This window comes from Hydra vulgaris, chromosome 13, assembly GCF_038396675.1.
Source record: "Hydra vulgaris chromosome 13, alternate assembly HydraT2T_AEP".
NCBI lineage: Eukaryota > Metazoa > Cnidaria > Hydrozoa > Anthoathecata > Hydridae > Hydra > Hydra vulgaris.
Genome location: NC_088932.1, coordinates 5,648,833 through 5,664,996, shown reverse-complemented (window position 1 = coordinate 5,664,996; position 16,164 = coordinate 5,648,833). Strand labels below are relative to the sequence as shown.

The window sequence follows — 16,164 nt, the reverse complement described above, 5'->3', positions numbered from 1 at the left end:
ATCGTGGTATCAGGGAGAGGTCAAACTGCCAGTGTTTTATCAAAGTTCCTTTTAAGAAATGGGAGTTTTGGCTCAATCAAAAGAGTAATCTTAAATGTACATTTGCCAGATTGACCAAGAAGAAACAGAACAACTCCAAAAGCAGAAAATTGGTAAAAAAAGAGGAACTCAGTTTTAAAAAAAAGAATGCAAAAACATGCCAAACTTCATCATCAACAGTAACTCTTTCCTGCAAGAGCAATAAAGAAAGCAGTTGTTGTGATGATAATAAAGAATATGATGAAGCTACTGATTCAGAAGACAGCTCACATAGTGGACATTATCCCAAATATCGTGATGCATTTCAGTACAAAGAACTCTGTCAAATAATGGAACGAACATGAGTTAGCAACCAAGGTGCAGGCAAAGTCGTTAACGCTTGCTTGAAAGATATATTATTTGACTCACCACAATACATATTAAATCCAGCAAGAATAAGAATACAAAGAAACCTGAGTCGACAAAAGGATGTCAAAGAACATGCAGATATAGCCAAAGAAATCATTGGAATTGGTTTTGATGGCCATATAGACAAATCCCTAAGGTTAGTGGAACGAGATGATGGTAAAGTTAGCAGGACCACTTCCATCAATGAAGATCATTACATTATTTGCTCATATCCCAACAGCGTCTACTTTGATCACATTTGTCCACAAAGTGGTAAAGCAATTGATGTTGTGAATGAAATCATTTCAGTTTTAGATAACAGAAATTCTCTTGTGACTTTAATAAGTGTTGTTTGTGATGGAACCAATATAAACACGGGCTAGAAAAATGGTATCATTCGTTTATTTGAAACTCATATTGGCAAACCTCTTCAATGGTGTATTTGTTTGCTTTATTTGAATGAGCTGCCTCTCACAGCAATTTTCACTGCACTTGATAGCAGTACATATGGTCCTACTGTATTCAAAAGCATTCTTGGTGAACAACTATCTTTTGATGTTCATTTTCTACCAATAGTTGACTTTGCCAGTGTTAATGGAGTACTCATTGAAATTTCTGATAATGTCATTCATGATCTCAGTAAAGATCAGAAATACTTAAAGCATGCAATGCTGTTATCCGAGGATTCCAAAATTTGGATATAAAAACAAAGAAATGTTTCACAAATACTTCTCCCAGAAATCTCAATCATGCCAGGTGGCTTACATTGCCAATCGCCTGTTTTGGTTATACATGTCAACCCTTAAACCCTCAACAAGTCTGACAAAAATTGTTGATTACATCATCAAAGTTTACTGTTTCTGTTGGTTTTTAATCAAGAAAAATTGAAAATGCGTTGATAGAGCACAGAATTTTTTCATGGTTATGAAATGTATTCATAGTCTTAATCCTTAATCGTCCTGATACAATAGCATCCTGATACAATAACAATCGCCCAGAAGGTATTGCAAAGAAACTTTTATTTTGCTTATCCTGAAAGTGTTTTGTTGTCAGCCATCAAAGATCAAGACTAGAAAAAAGTGGTTGATGCAGCAAAGACAGTTGTTGCATGTAGAAGAGAAAAGAATACTGATGGGGTATGTGTTTTCACTCTACATAAGATTTCTTTTAATTTCCATGCTTCCTCATATTTAGAAATGATCAACTAGTCAAATGTTAATATCTCTCCTCCTCCGAATTTATCTGAAGTGAACAATGAAGCCCTCCTAATCAATGTTACAAATGGCACTCTTCGAGTTCCTGATATTCCATGTCATTCTCAAAATGTTGAACATCTGGTCAAAGAAGTATGTAGAGTACCCGAGATCGACATAATCTATAAAAAATGTCATGGAATGCTTGTTTCCACATCAAACTCAAAACTTAAATATCCAAAATTTAACAGTAAAGAGGACTTTATATAAGCATTTTGCATTTTCACATTCTTTTTTAGTATACAAATGTAGCTTTTATTTGTTATATAGTGTTTTTACTTATTTTCAGGTGATATGTAGGCAAATAACAGTGGATCTCATACCCATATAATATAAACAAAAGTTGCCTCCTTTAAACTAAATTTAAAAAGGCTGATATTTTTCAGGTCATATGACATGGTGTAGCAACTTTTCCCACTAGTAACGATGCAAAAATCAGAAAAATTAAAAATATGACCCACCCTATTATATAAATTGAAACCAAAATTTAGCATTTAACACCCTATTTTTATGATAGATGACTTTAGTATAAAAATCAAGAAGTTATTTATGCTAATAATAGTATAAAGATAATATATATATAGATAATATTTATCTTTTTTAACGCAGGTTGATGTCTTTATTATTGTGTAAATTAGTTTATATAAAAGCCATTATTATATTATTTTTATAAAGTCTGTGATTTAAAATAAGTAATAAAGTTAGCATATATTCATGTCATTAAATTTTTAAATCGTAATTTATTAAAGGTATATATCTTATGTTTGGTTTCACCAGCTTAACCAGATATTTTTGATTTTTATGAAGAGTCATTTCTTACAGCTATTTTTACAATAAGTGTTCCCACTGGTGTTGATGCTGGGGAGTCAAGGCCTTGTTCAAAATCATTTAAAAATTTTAAGATATTGTAACAATGTTACGTTACATTAAAAATTTACATAATTGACCTAATTCAAAGTCAATTGCTTTGCTTGTGTTCATTATTACCAATAATTACTGAACATTCTGAGAATTCTGTACTGAACATTCATTCAATTATGCAGATGGAATGCAGAGCCCTTTATTTATCAACTCTTCTAAAAATGGTGGCATATTTCTACCACCATTTCAGCACTTTATGCTTTTCTTTTATCATGGTGTATAGCATGAAAAGTTTTGAACTCTTTTTTCAGTTTTATGGACGTTTTGATCCTCACCATGTCACTATTAGTAGTATTAGTTGAAAGAGGATTGTAACAACAATTTAAAAAAAGAAGCTTCATCAAATAAATTAAAAAATAAGCAGCTTTTTCTTTAACTGAAAGGTGTGTTGCTGAAATACTTTTTGTCTATGTTGTGTCTTTAATGTTCATTAAAGTCTTTTTTCATGTAATTCAAATATTAAAGTAATTTTTTTTTGTGTAAGCCTATGCTTAGTTTTTGACAAAAAAGTTTTTCTGTTTTCATTATCATTGTGGTTTTGGAGAAAGTTATCAATTTTTTTTTTTTTTTATAATTCATCTCCCCAAGGCCGAGAAGGCCACTACAAATGAGGAGGCTACTTGTGGTTATAACCCTCTCTCAACTCTATAATTCCGAAACACGAACCTTGACGAACAAGGCTGCTGCTCGGAGAAACAAGTTGAGCGCGGTACTACCAGGGGCGTGGTGAGAATCGAACTCTGAGCCTCTCGCTTATGAAGCGAGTGCTCTACCACTACACCACTACTGCATTTAAAAAGTATAGTTAGCATGTGATGCAGGATTTCCTTGAACATACATTTGCTCGTAATCTTAATTGAATTTTTAATTGATGCTATCAGTGAGAGTTGGATGTTACTTAGAATAACATCTTGTAGTGAGTTTTTATCTTCTTTTTCTCTAAGAGTTACCAACCCAGTTTTAAGTTTTTTGATCAACTCCATTAGTTCAAATTTCATCTAGTGCTGACAGAGGAAATAGTTTTTACATAGTTTACACCAAGTACTACACACTCTTTCTCAATAAGTTGATTAGCTAGAGTAGACCTATGAACTCTGCTAGATAATTATGCAGCCATGTGTATGCATTTTTTTGTTTCTTGTATTTAATTATAATCATAAAGTAGGCTAGTGTTTTGTAGGTAACAGTAGTCATTTTGTTTTGTCCATAAGTGACTCTGCCTGTTTTATGTTTCCGCTGTCATCATAAACAACAACTTTTTTGGACAGTGCATTCAACACTAAGTATCTTATTTTAAACTGGATATTGATATAGTGAAAAGTTAGAGTCAGGGATCCTCTGACCTAGAGATCCAACCATCAGTGGTGGCTTTTACATGTTGACAACTGCCAACTTTTTTGAATAAATTTTGCACAGTGTTTATGACACTGTTATGAAACAATTGCAGCTTCTACCTTGAAAATGTAGTGGTACGCTTCTATGTATAAAATAGGTTAAAGTAATTTTTCCAGTAATATGTTGCAGTAATTTGTTCTTGTAATATGTCGCAGTAATTTGATCCAGTAAATTGTAACATGTAATGCACAGAATGCTTCCATGTATAAAATATGTTTAAGTACACAGAATATGTGCTTCCATGTATAAATTGTATATGCTTTCACATATAGTAAACGACCGGGGTTAATATTTGACCAGGGCCGGGGCCGGGTTTGATAAAATATAGCATAAACAATTATACATCCTAAAGTATATATTTTTTTAATTCAAAATTCATGTTATATTTTGTATATATATGCATATATAAACATCATTACGATCAACATGATCATCATAATCATCATTACCATCATGATCATCATCATGATCATTATCATAATCATCATCATCATCATTATTATCATCATCATCATAATCATCATCATAATCGTTGTCATCGTCATCATTAGAGTAAGTCAGTTTTTTGCAAAAAAGTCTTACTCTAATTCAACTCTTGAATCTAATGGCCACACTCTTCCTGCCAGTTAAACAGATTAACTAATTGTTAAACATTAAAATCACTATGGCTTCTAATGCTAAAGTCATAGTCTTAAAAAAGTGTTCTCCAGAATTCTTTTCATTTTTTGCTAAACTTCTAAAATGTACTAAATTAGTGGTTCCAATTTTTCAAAACTCTAGAAAACACTTTGACCTCTCCAACTATCATATGATGTCTTAACTCTGTTATTAGTTTCTTTATATAAAATTTTTGAGATTAATAAATTATTTCTTTTTAACTGCAGAATTAAAGTTATTCTTGAAGGCCTACATTCCACTTTATTTCAAGTAACTTTAAGGGTACCACAAAGTTCTATCTTTGCTCCTGTAATGTTTCTTATCTACAATAAGAATCTTCATGAAAATTTTACATCTAAAGTGCCTCTATTAGCTAAAGACTCAACTTTATACTCTTGTCTTAACAAAAAATCTTCACTTTTTGATTGCTTAGAACAAGTGCCAGTTTTTAATCTGATTTCTCTTCTGTAACAGCCTAAGGCTTGCAGTGGCTTGCGGATTTAAATTTTTTAAGGCAACAAAACTCATTTATTTACTGCAAAAAGATATTGCAATATTGTTGGCATTCCTATATTGACGAATAACAACCCTCTTACTCTTAGACAAAGTCTAAAAACACATTGTAAATGTAGTTAGACCTGCTTTATCTGCCAAGCTTGAACCACTCTCCCATGTAAGGTTGCATTTCTTTCTTTTTTCTAAAAATACTATCATGGTCAATGTTCAAAAAAGCTATCAACTTTTATTAATTCAGTTTTTTGTCCTTGCACATCAAAAAAGCCTTTTAACTCTTCCCCATCTTCGTGTTTTTATTTTTAATACATCCTGCAACTTTTAATGTCTTCAGTTAACCATTTTCTAGTATTTTAACCTGTCCTCCATTTTAAAGTAACTCATAACTTAATAGTGGTTGCTTGCAATCTTGTTGAAAGTAAATTAGAGTTAAAAATATATAAATATATGCCAGTATGTAATAAATAGTAAATGTAAATTTAAAATTATAATACAAAAAGTTTTATAAATTTTTTTCTAGCTCCGCCTATCGACCCCTGCTAAATCTTACAATTTTACTGGGACAGAGGCTGGGTTTGCAAAAAGTCTTTAGGCAGGGCTATGGCCCCGGTCACTTACTATCCATATATTTTAAGAATTCACCAACTTCTCAGGAAACTAGATTTGAACCCACTATTACACAGACTATTCTTTTATGTGCTTTCATTTAGCACCACCTCACTTTATCTCCTTTCTCTTTGTTCTATATCTCTTTGCTCTCCTTCATCTCAAGACTGCACTTTTTTCGCTGTTATTTCTGATCAAATTGACCAAGCCCCTTCCTTTATTTTTCAGCCAATGTTACTGTTGTTGGACTTTAATGCTCATTACACTGAGTGGCTTGGTTCTAGTGACTCTGCAGGTGTTGAGGCCCACAGCTTAATTTAGTAAATGTTTGAGATTGAGATTGCTTCTTTCTCAACAGATTTAAGGGGTAAACAGGTTCTTAAGGTTAAGATAACTTAAGGGGTAAACAAGATTCATCTGTTGACCAATTTTTTACCCTTTCTTCATCTAATAGGCTGGCATACATGTATTTATAATACATTGTTTCCAGTTTAGGATGTTGAATGCTGGATCTTCTAGACTCAATGTGTGGGTTTTGCTTGAATCTCTGTTTTTATGACTAGGCAACTCATCTCCTAATGAGGGTACAGCTCAAAAACTCCATTATGAATCCATTATGACTAGGCAACTCAATCTCCTAATGAGGGTACAGCTCAAAATCTCAGTTTTATGGTTCTGAGGCCAGCTGGTAGTCAGGTTTCTTAAACTCTGTGGTAATTCTCGAAGAGGCTGATTCCATGAACAGCTGTAAAGTATCAGAGTACTAACAGTGCCATGTTGATGTCATGGATGGTGTCCCTTTTAGTTTGCATTGTCGAGACTACATTTGTAGCCTTTTGTTACTGTTTAAGGTTTATTAATGCTTCAACCATTGTCACATTGTTGCAATGTTGCTTCTCTTTCTCTTTTCTATTAATACTATAATAGGCACTGCTCTAAGAGCTAGCGTCTCTTGTGTCATCTACTTAAATTCATTCTTGTGTACTCATCATTCAATTAAGTCTCATCCTTTAATAAAAAAAAACAAAAAAAAACTATAGAGGTTAAAGCTTAAATTTCGGTTAAACAACCTTGTATAATTTTATCTAAAAGGCTAGTACAGAATTACAATTGTGTTACATTATTTCCTGCTTTGGATGATGAGTACAAATCATTTTGACTTGACTTGTGATTTTTTGCTTTTGCTTTATTTTTAGTGGCTATAAAACTTATTCAGTTATCTTCTCATAACTGAGAAGAATTCTGTTATAAATTAAAACATGATGATTGTGCTTAAAAATATTAAATGAAAAATAGCATCATTACCACTAGGGCATGCAATACTGACTTTGGTCCTACCATTAGTACTGGTATTGTTCTTTTTGATATTACTGGTATTTGTTCTTTGAATACCATCACTCTTACCTGAGTTTTTATTTGAAACAAAATATTTTGATAATTGCCTAGTGTCTTTCACTTTTATTTACTTGCTTATAAACTAACTTATATTTTTTTTATAATAAAATTTCTTCAGAATTTTTAACAATTCATTAAGTTGTTTCATTTCTCTATAATCTGGACGATAATAGCGAGCATAATAAAGAGAAGCAACCTTAGCAGATGCCAATTTTGCTATCAATTGTGTAATGGTTTTCATGTGAGAGGTCAATAGTAAATAATAATCCAAGTAGATGTAAAGAAGAGGATTTAGTGAGAGGGGTGTTGTTCATTAATATAGGAATGTTGATAGTATTGTGACAGCTGTTTGCAGTAAATAACTGACTTTTGTTGGAGTGAAAATTCACAAGCCACTGCAAACCCCTAGCTGTTTACAAAAGTAAGATTACTTTAGATGTAGGATTGTCAGGAATATCATTAATGTACATAAAAAAGATTACAGGACCAAGGATAGAATCTTGAGATAACCCAGAAGTTACTGGAATTAAAGAAGGTCTTCAGGGATGACTTTAATAAAGTGATTAGAAAGAATTGTTTTGATAATCTCAAAAATTTTGTCAGATACATCATATGAAGCAAGCTTTTGGAGAAGACCAGCATTTTAAACTTTATTGAAAGTTTTAGATATGTCAAAAGTAATAGCCCTCGTCTTGCCACCTCCATCTATAGAACTATAGATTCTTTCAGTCACAATAGTTAGCAAGTCAGTGGTAAAATGAGAAGATTTAAAAGCCATATTGTTTGTCAGAGAGTGTTATTAGACTTAAGACATCCATATTAATTGTCAGTATGGTCAAGATGATCAAGATAACCATATCGATATGATCATCATGCCCAATCAATATGGTCAATCAATATGATTGGCCATAATGATCATCATGGTCTATGACCATCAATGGAAGGTGGAGCGGTTAAGATGTCTAACAATGGGTTAACCTTTTTAACTGGAATGGCAGGAAAAGTATTGCGATTAGGTTCAAGAGTTGAGTTAGAAGAAAAGTTCTTTGCAAATAATTCAGCTTTATCCTTGGGAGAGGTAATAAGATCATCCAGTGTTGATCAAATACAGGCCAATGTGTTGTTTTTATAAAAAAATTGAAGAAAAAAAAAAGATTACGATTTGATATAGCAGCAGCACAAAAAGTTTAAAACCATGGAGTAGAATGAGGCTTGACTTGAAACCAGCGAGAAGGAATAAAAACTTCTATACCTGTTTGAATCCAAGAGATTATGTAGGAGGCACAGATAAAAGAGTTATATATCATATCAGTTTATCTAGTTGTTCTGAAATGTTTAAAACTCTGACTATTCATGTGATTTTGTACTACTTCATTCAATCATTCTTCAAATAATCATTCTTTACTCATTTTCCTCTTTATTCTTAATTTTTTTCTTCTCAAGATTGCACTCTTTATCCAAGCCTTTCCACTTTATCCATATGCCAAAACTGTTGTGACATTACATGATGAGCATGAATGGCTTTAGTATTTTTTTACTCATATATTTTTTTCAATCTCTTAATCAGAGTTTATAAATTACTTTTCCAGACAACACTAAATACTTGCTTTCTCTCCTTGATTTATTTTTTGTCTCTGACCTTATTTTTTGCCCAGTTTCTCCTTTTTCTTTTTAGCTAGTTCAAACCATGCTCTTGCTTTGGTCTTACTAAAATTTTCTCATACTTCTATATCAGATTGATCCTATCACTGCATTTCTTACTACTACCTTAAAGCTGACTAATTTCGTTCATAATTTACTTTGTGATGGTCTTTAGGCTAATGTATTTTACCCCTCTGTCTATAATTTCTATATAATCTCTTGGATTGAGGTAAGCATGTAAACTTTTATTCCTTTTTTTTATATTGGATTGATTTGGAGTCAAACCTTATTTTACTCTTGAGTTTCTTCCTTTTTGTCAATTTCATTTCATTCCTTCCTTATTAAAGGCAAGGCAAACATTTCATCTCACACAACATGAATCTGATCTTATTACCTCTCCCAAGGATAAGGCAGTATTATTAATATAAACATATTATAGTTCCGAATAGCATTTTTTAAAATTCATCTATTAAACCTAATGATCTCTTTCTGTCACACCAGGTCAATTCATTTTAAAGTATACAAATCAGTCCAATTTCTAACTTGTATTTCTAACAAAACTCTAGCTTCAGCTATTTTTATTTTTTTAATTAAACTCTAATGTCCAGTGGTCTGGATAACATTTCTGTTACAGTTTGAAAAGCATGTCTTTTTTTTATCTAATATCAACTTCCAAGGCTCTAATGGAATCACTACAGTTCATTGGGTGGAATCACTACAGTTCATTGGGTGGAATCACTACAGTTCATTGGGTGGAATCACTACAGTTCATTGGGTGGAATCACTACAGTTCATTGGGGTATTTTTTATTTTTATTGTAACTCTCTTAACTTTATACTCTAAATCATGAATCTTGTCTGTGCTGAGAAACAAATTAAGGACAAAGAAATAAACAAGGACAATACTAAAGAAATGAGTTAAGGGCAATACTTCCAGAGGTGTAGGGTAGATTTGAACCTTGTGTACTACAAGGTTCCATCCTTGATTCTGTGTTGTTCCTCATCTTCATTAATAAATCCTGATAATCTTTCCTTTAAAGCAACTCTTTTTTCAGACAAAACAACTTAATACTTAGACTCCAGTTTTGGTATAAAATCATAACTTTTTGATCACACCAGGCAGCTTATTTTGAAAATGATTTTTCTTCTGTGAAAGCTTGGGGCTTACATTGGTCAGTAAATTTAAATCTAAACATGACTCAATTTACTGTTAATAATTAATGCAATGTTGTAGAAATTCCTAGATCAATAAATGGTAACACTTTTCTGAGCCCTCTTAACTTTACATCTTAGATTATACTTCAAAACTGATCTCTCATGAAAACCATATATACAATTTATTGCAATTTACCATGGAAATCAAATATACTATTTTTTACAATGTACCTTGCAAGCAGTATGTACAATTTATTGCACCTGCTCAAGTTGCTGTGCTTTCTATTTTCTTACCCCTGATTCTCTTCCTCATCTCTTTTTTGTTTTTATTTGGAATACTTATTTGAGCTTTGATTTTCTCTAAATCTTAAAGTTAATTGAGCTTGTTCTAGCCTTAGTCTCTTTTCCATTTTGTAAAGTTGCATCTATTTCTTTTATCTGCATGTTCTATCGTGATTGCTACCTAACTTAATGGTTGCTTACAACTTTGTCAAGAGTAGTGATGTAAATTTTCTGGTAAAATTTGGTTCAAAATTTATCAGTAAAGTTTACTGGTTAATTTACCGGTAAATTTTAAATCAAAGAGGGAAAAAAAATTTTCCTTCAAAAATATATTTTTTTAAAGAATAATAAAAATAAGTATAAAAAAATTTCAAAATTTTCCAGTAAATTTATTGGAAAATTATTTACGGTAAATTATTTACGTTAAATTTTCCAGTAAATTTTACCTTCGCAACTAGTCAGGAGTGAATTGGTTAAAGCAAAATTAACACTATGGGAAAATAGGAAAATTAATAATCTATGGTAAAATTAACAATTTATGGGAAATAAAATCCAAACTTTTTACCTTAAATATGCATCAAATTTTAAAAATAAAATTTTAAATGGTTAAATGGTTGGAATAGCTCTTAACAAATTAAGTTTAATCTTAACATTTAATTTGACAGTTCAAGTATACTATAAAAAAATCTATTGAAATAATTGTAATTGTAATAATTGAAATAATTAAAATCTATTGAAATAATATAAATTTCAAATCCGGTCTTGTATGGAATACTGTTGCCATATCTGGGGCGGATCTTCTAATGATGCCCTTTCTCTTTTAGACAAGGTGCAAAAACGCATTGTAAACATAGTTGGACCTGCTCTTGCAGCCAACCTTCAACCATTATCACATCGTCGTAATGTTGCTTCTCTTTCTCTTTTCTACAAATACTATAATGGGCACTGCTCTAAAGAGCTAGCGTCTCTTGTGCCATCTACTAAAATTCATTCTCGTGTTACTCGTCATTCAATTAAGTGTCATTGTTTTTCTGTGACTGTTCCTAAGTGCTCCAAAAACGCTTATTCTTCTAGTTTTTTTCCTCGAACATCAGTTCTTTGGAATTCGCTTCCTTCATCTTGCTTTCCTGATTCGTATAATTTGCAATCTTTTAAATCGTCCGTCAATCGTTATCTTGCTCTACAAACTTCATCTTTTCTCTTACAGTAACTTCCAACTTTAATTAGTGGCTGCTTGCAGCCTTGTTGGAAGCAAAGATGTTTTAAAAAAAAAAAAAAAAAATTGAGAAAATTTCATTGATTTGTTTATTGAAAAAACCCAATAACATTGCAACTTTAACATTGCAACTTTATTGAAATGTTTGTGTAGTTTATTTATTATAATTTGATTTGTTGTTTTTTTTAGTTTTGAATATAAAATGTATAACTATTTATATAAGCAAAGTTTTTGTTTTGCATAGTACAGTAAAAATAGAATAAAATTTTTGTTTTGTAAAAATTGATACATACTCTTTATTTTACAAATCATTTTGTAAAAATATGATACAAAACAAAATAGTTTTTTCAATTTTGTAAAAACTGTGCAAACCAATAACTGACAATCAGAGATTCCAAAAAAATACAAGCAGATGTACTTACAACATGTTATATAATTTATATATGTATTTATTTGTCTACATAGGTAGGAATATATTGTATATATTCATAAGTTTTCCCTTTTTAAAGTCATAAAATGTAATGTGGTCCAAGGAAAATATAAATGGGAATAAAATTAGAATGCAAAAACATTAGTTATTAGATTTAACTTGAATTCAACTTGAATAATTTCTTTTAAACATTCAATACTTTAAAAATTTAATTAGTTTTGTAAAAAGTTTTTTTTTACAGAAATGTTAAATCTAATTTTTAACATTAAAAAAATGTTAAAAAAAATTAAAAAAAAACCTTTTTTTTAAATTTTTTTCAACTTTTTTTTTTTATGTTAGCAAGCTTTAGATTTATTTTCTCTATTATTTTTACTTCTCCGATGAAGGCTTCATCTTCAGTGAAATAGATGAGAAAATTTCTTCCACAAATAATAATTATAGATCTTTTATAGTTATAGCTGCTTTTAAACCCACTTAAATGAAAAACTTTAAATTTTAGCATATTTATGCCAGTCATGATGCGGTTTGTTGCTTCTAATATGGTCAACAATATGTTAACAGGAAATAGATTTGATTCAAATTATACGGGAAATATAGCTGAGACATTTTCTTTTCTCTATGGAACTATGCCTGCAGCTCCAACTGTTATGATTTTTGCCAGCAAGTATCAGTTAGCAGAAAATATTGTAAGTTACTTTCAATTTTCAAATTTTAATGGTTCAAATTTTATTAGTTTTATGTTATTTTTTTAGTTTTTTATTAAAATGTAACAAAATTTTTATTGAGACAAAAAACTTCAATTTTTCTTTTTTAAATTTAGATTGGAAGTACTTTAGTAATAAGTACATTATTTTCTGGTCCAATAATTTTTGCATCAGTTAAAATGATTGAAGTTATAAACATGAGTGACATACAAATGTTTTTGGAAATTATTATTCAAGTTTCAACTCAAATAAGTGTAATTCAAATAGTTTGTTGTGTAAGTTTTTTTTATTGTTTTTGAAACTTTTAAAACTGATTTTATTGTTTAATTTTTTTTATTCTGTTTAAAATTTAGAATTAAAAAAATGTTTTAATTTTGCTAATTGTATGATTTTTAGAGCAAATATATATAAATGTATTATATATATTATATAATATTATTATTTATAAAAATATATTTTCTCAATTATATATATTAAAATATATTATGTCTCGTTGCCATAAAAGGCTTCAATCATATGAACTAAAATAATCTTTTTGTATTTTTTATTGCAATTGCATCAAATTCAGATCTATTTCATTTTGATTTTTAGGGAAATTTAGGTTTTGATTTTCATTTAGAAATTAAATTTTTTTTTTAATTTAACAAAGCTTTATTATTCCTTTAAAGGAAAGTTGCAACTATATATTATTATCATTAGTATTTTATTATTTATTATAGCTGACCTTTCTTTTTTGTTTTTATTTTTTCAACTAGTCTTTTGCTAATTATGTTTTTATTACTTATTATTTTGATTATTGTCAGTCTAATTTCAGTTAGTATTTTATCTTTTATTCATAATTACTTCTTTGTATATTTGTATGACATAGGTGTGTATGTTATTGCATATTTAACAATACTTTATTTCATTATTTTTTTGTTTATTTTGTTATTGAGATTTTTTTTTATATATTATTATTATTTAAACATAAGATTTTAATTTTGTAAATTATTAAAAATTTGCATATAAAAAGATGACTCTTTTTTATTGATAATAAAATTAAAAATTATTTTGTTAGCAAGACTCTCCCACTCATCCAAAGTTAATAAGTTATATATTATATATATTATATATTATATTATTATATACATCAATTTTAGGCATTATATATATATATATTTATATATATATATATGTATATATACTTATTTATATATATATATATATATATATATATATATATATATATATATATATATATATATATATATATATATATATATATATATTAAGGTGGTCCTTGAAGGAACTTAAAATATTAAGTTTAAAAAAGTTGTTGTCTGACCCAGATTTAACTTTAGCCAGGAACATATTTATGCATTGGAGACCCCAAGACTTTTGCAATGTTAGCTTAAATTGACTTAGAAAAAGCCAAACTTTGATGCTGTAGATGACATTGTCATTCAGCAAGCTTGATGCATTGAACCAGGTGCTTGGATATTCTTCCTTTCAGGTGACTTCCCTGAAAAAATCACCATCAGATTGAGCATTTCATGAGTGATGATCTTGCAGCTGCTTTTAACAGAAAAGTATAATTTCATCTTTGACTTCAGAGAGTTCAGTTGAGGCAACATTATCTAAGAAAGCGTCTTTATAACTGTCTTAATCAATGGATGGCCACTGTACTTGAAATCGTTTGAAGATGAGAATTTCCTGAGCTTTACTTGGTCCCATACACACACCAAAAGCAGCAGCCAATACAAGTTCCAGGATGTGATGGTGACAACCAAAGTGGAGTAGGGACCGCCTTAGTAGCTGTTTAAGAAGGACGTTAGAACCAGACAATCAAACAGTGTTGGAACTGGCCCACCAGACAATTGACCAGTGTTAATTGTCTGGTAATTCTTCCAGTTCCCATTTTTGTAAGACATCATGTACCGCTTGTGCCTCTGATTGTGCCTCAATCTATCATTCTTCATCAATCTATCATCTTCAATCGAGCATTGCTGCCAGTTGTGGTAATAGTACAATTTGGCGTCCTCTTTTCTTTGGTGATGGAGTAACTGTACTACTTGTAGCTGGAAATAAATCCTGATCTTCAGTTTCACTCTGGTTTTCTTCTGGCTAAGCACTGCTGTTGCTGCTGTCCAACAAGGCCTTTTCTAGCAAAGAATTTTTCTCAAGTTCAGATTGATGCATTCTTTTTTTAACTTTCAAATTTTTCTCCATATGCTTTTGTTGTTGCTGCAACAATACCTTGTCTACTCCTAACATGCAACCAGATTGTCCTTTCTTTCGCTGGCATTTCAGGAAAAACTTCTCTTCTTTTTTTTTTTTTTTTTTTTTTTTTTTTAATATTCACCTCCTCAAGGCCGAGAAGGCCACTACAGAGGAGGAGGCTACTTATTAGTGGTTAATAACCCTCTCTCAACTCTATAGCTCCGAAACACGAACCTTGACGAACAAAGCCGCTGCGCAGAGAAACAAGTTGAATCTTCTTCATTTACAATAAGCTCCATGGCTTCAGAATGTGAAAAGTCAAACAATTCCTCAACTGCGGCTGAAAATGCAGTTTCGTTTGCTTGCTATGTTGCGGTCTGGCAGCTCTTGTTTAAGGTCCTGTTTCTTTTTAAGGCCCTCCAACTCATAGAATAATTTCTTAAGTTTTTTTATAGAATCATGGCGATGTTTGATTGAAATTTTTATTCGAAACTAAAAACTTTCCACTCTCTTAATAGTGTGGTTTGCTTCATTTCGAACATTTTAATTTAAAACATTGTGCAGATGAAGAAAATGTCCAAAAACTTGCTTCCCTGATGACAGTTTGCAACCTTCAATCCCCTCTGCATCTGAAAATTGAAAATTGTTTGAAAATTAGATATTTGTTATTGCTGATAATTTAATAATTGTTAACTTTTGCAGTATGTTGTGGATGATGAATTCTGTCAGGGATTTGAACGCCCCTGCCCAACAGAGCTTGTTCCATGTACTTGGGTAAATAGGGTAACGGTTTCCTCAAATCAAGGTTTGGAGGCAGGGTAACTGGGTAGAATATTGTTTCACTTATTTCCATTTAAAGGGGAAGACCTGGCTAACCCAATTGTATTTGGATAACATGCCATAAGATTGAGTAGTAGTTGTAGTAGTAGTTAGTTTACAACAAAATATTTCAACAATTTATTTAAAAACATTTATTAAAAAATCCTATTTATACTTACTATTTGTATTATACTTTTAGTATATATCTATTATTATATAACTATGTATAATACTTACTGACACAAAATATTTATTTTTAATTAATGGTGGAAATCTGTTTGTTTACATTAATTTTACTTATAGTTAGTTTCAAATAGCTTTGTTTTGCAAAAATGTGGAACATTTTGCCAATATGCCAATATTCTCACAAAACTAAAACCTTCTTGAGCCACCTCTAAATATTGATCAATTCTGCTCATATTTGGTCTAACTTATATTTATATATATTGGAACATAACTAGGGGTTCAGACAATGAAATTTTCACACTTCAAAAATAAGGACCCTAATATATGTGTGTGTGTGTGTGTGTGTGTGTGTGTGTGTGTGTGTGTG

General features: G+C 30.5%; 1 protein-coding gene across 5 annotated transcripts in view; it reads left to right on the top strand.

The window, feature by feature from the left end:
* The window catches only part of LOC101234708 (lysosomal cholesterol signaling protein), a 70,573-nt gene that overhangs the window by 21,673 nt on the left and 32,736 nt on the right, over positions 1 to 16,164 (top strand). For all 5 annotated transcript variants that reach the window (XM_065815529.1, XM_065815531.1, XM_065815532.1 and 2 more), the window contains 2 exons: positions 12,389 to 12,575; positions 12,710 to 12,868. In XM_065815529.1, the coding sequence (XP_065671601.1) occupies positions 12,389 to 12,575; positions 12,710 to 12,868 (346 nt within the window). The remainder of the gene's footprint in view (positions 1 to 12,388; positions 12,576 to 12,709; positions 12,869 to 16,164) is intronic.